This window comes from Engraulis encrasicolus, chromosome 11 (genome assembly GCF_034702125.1).
Source record: "Engraulis encrasicolus isolate BLACKSEA-1 chromosome 11, IST_EnEncr_1.0, whole genome shotgun sequence".
Classification (NCBI taxonomy): Eukaryota; Metazoa; Chordata; class Actinopteri; order Clupeiformes; family Engraulidae; genus Engraulis; species Engraulis encrasicolus.
In genome coordinates this window covers 24,387,490-24,397,544 of record NC_085867.1, presented here as the reverse complement: position 1 = coordinate 24,397,544, position 10,055 = coordinate 24,387,490, and the positions used below count along the sequence as shown (strand labels likewise).

Here is a 10,055-nt window from a genome sequence, read left to right as displayed (position 1 = left end):
AATATTGGTAACACTTTACTTTACGGATCGCTAATAAGGTGTTAATTTCATACTAATTTCTCAGTAATTTCAGTCTAATTTTATGGTAATAACTGCTTGTTATTAGTAATAACAGCAAAATAACCATATGGTTTCCAGTGCAATTACACTATAATTTATCATTAATAACAGCAAAAATAACCATACAGTTTCCAGTGCAATTATGCTGTAGTTTCTAGTTAATAGTAGGCTAATGGAAACAGCTACTATGTCATCATAGTAGTTAGGTGGTAGGTATGCCAGTAACTAAACGGTATCAGCCGAAGTAGTTTCATACTAATTAGGCTACATCAGGGCCGTAATGTGCAATATTTCCTCTTCCTATGTTATTGCATAGAAACAACCACCCAAGCATCCTTGTATTATTTCTGCTTAATTACCTTGTAAACAATTGAGTAGTTATATGGAAATAAGATAGAATCAGGGCCGTAAAATGCATTATCACCTATTCCACTCAATTTTATGGAAATTACATATTTTCATGGTCTTAAAATGTCTTATTTCTTATTTCCACTCAATTACTTAGTTATTATCATTTTTAATACAATATAGACTAGCCTACTATGAAGTGATTCAAGTACACAGACAAACACATTGTGTGCAAAACTTTATTTAGTTTTCCAATCAGTTATGAGATTCATGTTCACTGATGTGAGGTTGTCAATCTGCCACCATCCAGAGGAAGTCCTGTGAACACAAACAAACAAACAGAGAAGTCAACTGCAAGACCGGTTTCACCACGTTTATTTTTTATGTTATCAATTCACCATCGCTAAATTTGCTTCTGAAATGCAGTACCATGTTAAATGCACGTTGTAAATCTTCCTCAGGCTGACATCGTTGCTGATTTACAAAGGCAAACTCTAGCTAGCACCTAGCTTCAGTCATTGAAAACATGGTGGGCAGAGCTAGCTAGAACTAGTGGCACAAACACGGCTGATAAGACGTGTTTGCAATGTATACAGTTAAAATCCTTCAATGCTCAGAGACAAAATGAAAGCAGGTTAAAGCTAGAACTACATTAAAAGTTCGTTGTCAGGAAGCTTACCTTGCCTGGCTCTGCTGCATTGAAGTTGAACTAGCTCGCGGTGGCGGCGAGTCCTGTTGTTGCTAGGCAACGAAAGTTTGGTTACTGCAGAACAGGAGCGTCCCAATCAGTATACTTCTGTACTTCAAGCACACTCGTTCTAGTTGTTATACGCGCTGCCCGCTCTGCTTGCAGTATGGCTCAGAGACGCTGACGTTGTTTAATTGAGTACCCTGACACACAAGGGTGGAGTTTGAGACGCACCACACAGTGCTTTCGCACGCAGGCAGCAACCAGGGTTACTTTCAAGGTGAGCTAAAATGGTCTTGATGTTGATTTCATCCACCTTCAATCGTCGAATTACTTTAGCCTTATGCAAACATGTTTTATGAGTTAGTGTTAGGTTTATGTTTGTTCTGGAAATGAAACGGCATACAGAAGTACCTTTACAATGGAAACCACTAGCTAGCTTTGCCCACCATGTTTTCAATGAAGCTAGGTGCTAGCTAGAGTTTGCCTTTGTAAATCAGCTATGTTGTCAGCCTGAGGAAGATTTACAACGTGCATTTAACATGGTACTGCATTTCAGAAGCAAATTTAGCGATGGTGAATTGATAACATAAAAAAATAAACGTGGTGAAACCGGTCTTGCAGTTGACTTCTCTGTTTGTTTGTGTTCACAGGACTTCCTCTGGATGGTGGCAGATTGACAACTTCACATCAGTGAACATGAATCTCATAACTGATTGGAAAAATAAATAAAGTTTTGCACACAATGTGTTTGTCTGTGTACTTGAATCACTTCATAGTAGGCTAGTCTATATTGTATTAAAAATGATAATAACTAAGTAATTGAGTGGAAATAAGAAATAAGACATTTTAAGACCATGAAAATATGTAATTTCCATAAAATTGAGTGGAATAGGTGATAATGCATTTTACGGCCCTGATTCTATCTTATTTCCATGTAACTACTCAATTGTTTACAAGGTAATTAAGCAGAAATAATACAAGGATGCTTGGGTGGTCGTTTCTATGCAATAACATAGGAAGAGGAAATATTGCACATTACGGCCCTGATGTAGCCTAATTAGTATGAAACTACTTCGGCTGATACCGTTTAGTTACTGGCATACCTACCACCTAACTACTATGATGACACAGTAGCTGTTTCCATTAGCCTACTATTAACTAGAAACTACAGCATAATTGCACTGGAAACTGTATGGTTATTTTTGCTGTTATTAATGATAAATTATAGTGTAATTGCACTGGAAACCATATGGTTATTTTGCTGTTATTACTAATAACAAGCAGTTATTACCATAAAATTAGACTGAAATTACTGAGAAATTAGTATGAAATTAACACCTTATTAGCGATCCGTAAAGTAAAGTGTTACCGATAAAATAAAATGAAATAAGATCATTAAAATAAGATAAAAATTCTGTCACAGGTCAGTTTAACTGCTATATTGCTGACCTGACCCATCGATTGGACATGCAAACCGATGACTATAGAGTTCAGATGCAAACTAACTCCATTTCTGACCTGCACTTCTATATTTTTAAAGAACCCCATTGTTGGTTTGGTTTACAATTATGTACTTGATAATACAAATAAATAGTTATATTACATAAATAAAATAAAAAATGTGCAATTTTGATAGCTTTGTATTAAATAAAAATGAATAAAGATTATTTTCTGAAAAGGCTCTTAGGGGGTTTTGCATCTGAACTCTTCATGTATTGTCAATTGATATTGGGAACAGCCTGAACATGTGGAAAAGGCCTGGGCCCTGTTATAAGGCTTAAAGAGGCAACAGCATTGGCCTGGTGCAGCAGCAGACACCCTGGTTGACCTGACATGCATGGATGCTTGTTGTGACCTGATGACCTGCATACTAATTCATATGTGTGTATCTGTGTGTGTGCGTGTGTGTGTGTGTGTGTGTGTGTGTGTGTGTGTGTGTGTGTTTTTGTCTGAGTGTGTGTTCGCGTGTGAAAAAGTATGCTGTGGTGCACATCTTTTCCTCGGTCATGGAAAACTGAACGATGTGTCTGATCTCTTGGATGAGATGTCTAATTATTGATGAGATGTATCATGATGTGGCGTGACGTATTGCAGGTGTATCGCTTTATATCCTGTGGACACAAAGACACACACACACACACACACACACACACACACACACACACACACACACACACACACACACACACACACACACACACACACACACACACGGAACATTAAGGTCACCTCCAGCTGTTGCGAGGGACAGAGGCCATAGGTCATATGTACAATAGGTGTCACTGCTATGTGTCTTCTCATGGCATGTCACACAGCCCGTTGGCTCTGTTATTCAGTGTTGCCATGGAGACACTCACCAAGGCAACTACAGTCTGTTGCGTGTGTCGTGTGCACTGTATGTTTGTGTGCAGTGTAGGGTAATCCGGCTATAGTAACAAGTTACAGTTACAAGTTACAGTCTTGCACCCACTATTTGTTCCAGCCAGAGATGGGACCAAGTCACTAATTTGCAAGTAACAAGTAAGTCCCCCAATTCAAGTCACAAGTTAAGACACATTTGACCAAGTCAAGTCCCAAGACATGCCCAAGTCAAGTAAAGTCCAAGTCCAAGTGTATTTTTTCCCAAGTCAAGTCACCATGTATTCTATGCACAATCTTGACAACTACTGGTGCTTATGGTCATAAATGATGTACCTCTTCATGCTGCTATGCATGACCCCATTTGCAAGTCGCATTCTCATACAAAAATAGTAGGTACTGGCAAATCATTTAATTTTCTTATTTTTCACGTAATATTTTCACATACAAATGTGCAAAATGTAGAAAAGTGCAGAAAATGGAATATATGTAGAGTTGGCATGTCATTGCAAGTCATTGCAAGCTAAAAGTCAAGTCTCGAGTCAAAAGTGTACAAGTCAAGTCACAAGTCACATATCTGGTTCCAGCCATTCACTGTACCAATTCATGGGTGACAAACAGGTGATTTCACAAATTACTTGCTGAAGTAAATAGAACAAATAATGGGTGCAGGACTGTAGCTTCAGCAGCCGACTTACCCAACACTGTATGTATATGTGTCCAGTGTTGTAAGGTAGATGGCAGCCAGTATCTCAGAGAGAGATCTGATGTGTGCTTCCATCTGACCATGTGTACCATGCATAACATACACTCTACCATTCTAAGGTTCCTCTGCCAGCTAAACTATATAGTACTACTATATATAGTTCATGAACTAGTTCATATTTTGATAAAAAACGTTCATAAAAATAAGTTCATAAAAACGTTAACTGAACACACACACTATTTACTGCCTAATGAACCAGTGAACAAACTACGTATACACCTTCGTTAAATGGGGTGTCACATTTCCGTAGTGTTCAGATGAAAACCCAGCTAAATACATTGCAGCCCCAATAATGTAAGATGAAAGGTAACACATACCGTTTCACTGTTCTGATAAAAAAAGTAAAATCTGTCTGTGGTGTTATATAGCCTTTTGTAAAGAAATTGAACAATATAACTCACAACAGCATATATCAAAAAGAGCTGTATGAATTAGTTCATTTTTGGAACTATGAACGAACTATTAACTATAAATAATTATGAACTATGAAAAAACTTGTTCATTTTTACATGTGTGAACTGAACTTTGAACAAGTTCCTGTAGGCTAGAAAGTGAACTTTCCCATCATAGACGACACATATTCCTCCGAACTAACAAAACTTAATGATGAAGGTAGTACATGTATATTGAAGGCATTCTAACATGCAAACATTTTTGTGCATACTACTGATAGACACTGTAGTCCCTGTTTGGCAGAATCACAATATCCCATTGTAGCAGTCATTGAGGAACTCCATGTCATTTTAAATGTATGTTTATATGTGACAGCATTTTTGTCTCTGTCGTCATGCTGTACACTGTATTTCCACTGTCAATGTTATAGTGTCTGTATTGATGTACCTGTATGTGTGCGTTCACTGTCTGTCTCTCATCCCCTGTGTCCTGTGTGTGTGTGTATATCTCTGTGTCTCCATGACAGTCGACGACCCCCACCATCCCCCTCCAGGCCCCAAAGATCCACAGACTCCGCCTTCGTAGACTATTAGACCCCTCCCACCCACTGACCCGCCCACCTCCACGAAGGACAGCTGGAGCAAAGTTGTGCGTCCAACCAAAATCAGCCGGCCACCTCTCCCAGACACCTAGACCCTCCCACCATCTGCGCCTTCCCCGCTCCTAATCTCCCGACATGAACTGTAGACATGTACTGTAGAATAAACCCCACATCAACACAAGAACCAACACGCGCACACACGCGCGTGCGCGCGCACTCACGCACACGCGCGCACACGCACACACACACGAACACACACATGCACGCGCGCACGCACACACACACGCACGCACGCACGCACGCACACACACACACACACACACACACACACACACACACACACACACACACACACACACAGAAGACCACAAGACCTTTGTGTTGTGACCTTTGTCCTGGAGTGTGTGTCTAGTAGGCCGAGTGCTGTATGCATGGAAGGAGTGAAGTTTGAAGGAGCTTGTGCTGTCTTGTAGTTTTAAAAAACATGTATTTCCTTCTCTTCTCTTAAGCGCCTCTTTCTTCCCTTACACCAATCTTCCACCTCCCTGTCTTCTTCTTCTTCTTCTTCTTCTTCTTCTTCTTCTTCTTCTTCTTCTTCTTCTTCTTCTTCTTCTTCTTCTTCTTCTTCTTCTTCCTGGTGTTTGGGAAGTAACTAGCTTCTTCTCGGCTCATCTTGTCTGTGTGGGCCAAATGCATTATCTCTGCCGAGTAACTTCCTGGATGGCGACTGTTCTGGGATGGATCAGGGCCGGATCTGGGCCACTAGTGAGCCGGATCACAGCCAAATCTGGATTCTGATCCATTCTGGTCTGAGTGTCGAGAGATAACTGCATCTTCTGAAGTCTGTGTTTATTTATGTTTGTTTGTTTTGTTTGTTTGTTTATTTGTTTGTTTGTTTGTGTAATCGAATGTGTCATTTTTCAGTGATCTGTCTTGCTCTTCTTGTCCGTCTTCAGCTTCTGCTAAGCTCATGTGGATAACTGAGCGATTGGGACAAACATTGTATCTAATCGCAGCCCACACACATTAGCAGGGCTTAAACATCGTCATTCGGCATTATCTGTAACCATATAGCAACGTGCGGCATGCGGTTGCTCATCCTTCCCTGGCCTTGGTCGAAAACTCAGTTATCCACAGAGCGTATATTCTTCTCTGGCTTTATTTCTTCATCTTTTCACTCTGCACTCTTTTTTCTCCTTGAACTTTCTTTTTTCCCTTTTTTTTCTTGTCTTCTGTTTTTGTTGTCGTCGTTTTCTTTTGCTCAGCCGTCCCAGCAGGGGCAGTCCCACTCGCCCCGAGAGTCCCCTGCCTCCGTTCGACTCCTGATTTGTTTTCTTTTTCTTTTCTTTCCTTTCTTTCTTTCTTTCTTTATTCCTTCCTTCCTTCCCTTGTCCTCTTTTTCCTCCCTCTCTCTTCTTCCCTCTCTCCCTTCTGTGTTCTTTGCAGTGGGAAATGAGGAGCTTGCATCAAAACTTCACTGAATGAAAAAAATACAACCCCACTTAACCCCACCCTGACAGAATAAAAACATGAAAATTAACTCACCAACCAACCAACCAACCAACAAACAAAAAGAGCCAACGAAGCAAGGCAGCCACTTTCCCACCACCAGCACCGACAACCAACAGGCCAAATCGCACGCTCCCTCTCATGTGGAACAGAAGAGAGAGAAGGAGGAAGGAGTGGAGGAAAGGAGGAAGGAGTGGAGAAAAGATGACAGTGGACTCAATTGGGACACTGCTGGTGATGTCTCCATCCTCTGAAGGATGACGAGGCGGAGGAAGATGGAGGGAGGATGGAGAAGGAAGGAGGAGGAAGAGAGGGATGGAACATGGAGGAAGTCTTCATGGTTTGTGTTACGTGTCCCCAAGAGAGGCGATTAGCACGCACAGTACAGTTTGACCTTCAGCTCCAGGGTTTGACCTTGACCAGGATGCAATGTTGATGTTATATTCAGGATGTGATGTATTATTCTGTGTGTGTATTTCATAATTTACCCCACCCCGTCAACAGGCTTGTACACTAGATGTACAAATATAATGTTCACTATGTCTAACAGTTAAATCAATGCTTAAAGTTTCTTTTGTTTCGGACATGTTCAAGTTTTATCTTTTACCTGTTTCGACGGAGAGACTTCCATCTTCATCAGAGGTTCACATGGATGTTGAAGTGAGATGTACTTTAACCCTCTGATGAAGACGGCAGTCTCATCGTCAAAACATGTCAGGTAAAAGATAAAACTTTAACATGTCCGAAACAAGAGAAACTTTAAGCATAGTCTTGTACACACGGTTTCAGTCATGTGGCACTGTGGTGATTGACTAGTGTGTTTGCCTCTCCTCCTAACTTTCTCTCTATTTCCGAGCACCACATTTGCACATAGAACCAATCAGTAAAACTTTGCGAGGGCGGGATCTACTTAGAATGTGCAATATTTACCTCTAGGGGGCAGACTTTAACCAGATGTCCTCACTCACACACAAGACACATCTTAGATGACCTGTTTGTTGCAGAGCCGAGGCAAACACAGCAGTCAAAGTCCGCGTCACACTACTCATTTTTGTGCAAATACACACACACACACACACACACACACACACACACACACACACACACACACACACACACACACACACACACACACACACACACACACACACACACACACACACACAGAGGCTTTGGTGGTGGTGGTGGGGGGGGGGTGATCAGGTTGGTGATGGCGTGATACAGAAGGGATAGCATCTTCTCTTCTTGTGTTGATAAAAGCATCTTGTCCTATTCTTGTGTTGAACACCAACTGGGTTTGGAAGCAAAAGAGAAAAAAAAACTTCTACCCTACTCTGATATTCAGTAGGCCTATGCATCAGGGCAACACAATGACATTAGTATTAGTATTTGACACACACACACACACACACACACACACACACACACACACACACGCACACACGCACACACACACACACACACACGCACACACACACACCCTATTCACAGATCTTGTATGACCCATCCCTTTTGTGTTGGTCTGCCCACTGTAGACATTTCTGAAAACCACGGGCTGAAACCCAACTACCTTCCCAAGCCTTAGGCGCCACAGTTAGCATCTGTGTCTCTTGTGGTTGGCAGCAGTGGTGATGACTTTGAAATAGTTTTGTTTTTGTTTTTATTTTGTTGTTGTTCAGCATGGCATCAGCTCACCTGATAGGCCTACCAACCCCCACCCTCCACTTAAGGTGGACCACATGAAACCTGTTAAACTTCAAAGCACTTGCCTGTGCTTGAATCCTTCTTCTCCTCAACAGTCCCGTCTCCAGAGAATGCCCCAGCCCCTCTTCGCCCTTAGCTCACTTCTGCCTCCCAAGCCCCAAGTCTCAGCAATTGAAAAAAAAAAACTAGCAAAAAGAGAAAGTGAGTTTACTGTCAAAGGAGTAATTAAAAAAATAGTTTATCATGGACATATCCTAAATGTTACTTATGTTTGATGTGCACCTGTGGAAAACGTTCTTCCACTGTTTAGACTCTAGTTGACATGTACGATTAATGACTATTCAACTGTTATGGGTAATTTATCTTGAGTAATTATGACATGAAATTACTGGTATTTAAAAGATCACCGAAAAATGTCAAAGGGGGAAATAATTGTGATATGTAAAAACTTAAGATTTGAAAAAAAAAAGAAAAAAAAAGAGTGGTTCTTTTTCCTGTCAGTTGTATTGTAGGCTGTGATTGTTGGAGTGTGTATTCTTTCCTTGGATTGCGACTGATCGATTTGAGTGTGTGAGATTCTTCAGGGCTGGACATCCACCCTGTCGCTGACTGATGACGGCTGGACGAATGTGTGTGTGTGTGTGTGTGTGTGTGTGTGTGTGTGTGTGTGTGTGTGTGTGTGTGTGTGTGTGTGTGTGTGTGCCTGTGAGAGAGTGAGAGCAATTGTGTGGCCAGTATGTGTGTGTAATTATCTTGTCCAGCTGTGACATGTCCTGTTTCACCGCTGTGGGTTGAACGAGTCTCTGTAGCAGGACTGACTGTGCTTTGTCAAGACATTAAAGTCAATGTACCAAAAGAAAATGCTGATGTGTTACGTGTCTTCATTTACTGTCAAGGCCTGTGTGATGCTCTTCTCTTCATTATTGTATACACTATGTACTGTGTACACACACAGTTAGTTTTTGTAACTTGTTGCCTGAAATGTCTATTGTCAAAAAAGAATACTGCGAAATTTTTACTATTACACTGTAGCATAATTAATATTCAAATAAACCACATACAATTTTAAATTCTCACAAAATATAGATACATATCTATTGGTTTAATAGCCTATGGCTGTGTATTGTTTTTCGCCCATGCAGTATGCTTTATGATGGCTCTGATGGCTTTTACTCCAAGGAGCTTGAGGGTACGGTGTAGTGAGAGGTCAGCAAAACCCTGACAACTCTGAACCATTACAAAATTGTTTGCATTGTTATGTATAATTTCTCTTCTCTTAATGTCGCATTGCGCTGTTGGTAACAGTGCCACATCAACAACATACAACTGTGTAGTACATCAACACCGTACAAATATTGAAGAGTCAATATCGCATTGCTGAATCAGTTTTATTTAAGAGGGGGAAAAATCATATCAGGAGAAAAAAAATCACATCAGAAATATACTGCTGAAAGCAATTTCAACTGCATTTATTCATGGTTTCCTTCATTCTTTCCAACAGCCTACAATGCATTAAAAACTGATTAGTTCAGATAATTATTCCAAATAAATAGAATATTTTTGTCATTTATTTAGTTAACCATTTTTTTCTTATTAAATCTCACACCGCTCCCCTTGCCTACCTA

The 10,055-nt window shown here is 40.7% G+C and overlaps 1 protein-coding gene across 1 annotated transcript in view; it reads left to right on the top strand.

The window, feature by feature from the left end:
- dnm1a (dynamin 1a) overlaps window positions 1-6,632 on the top strand; it is a 123,254-nt gene extending 116,622 nt beyond the window's left edge. The window contains exon 22 of the mRNA XM_063210258.1: window positions 6,483-6,632. Coding sequence (XP_063066328.1) covers window positions 6,483-6,543 — 61 coding nt within the window. The 3' untranslated portion in view covers window positions 6,544-6,632. The remainder of the gene's footprint in view (window positions 1-6,482) is intronic.
- The last annotated feature ends 3,423 nt before the right edge of the window (window positions 6,633-10,055 follow it).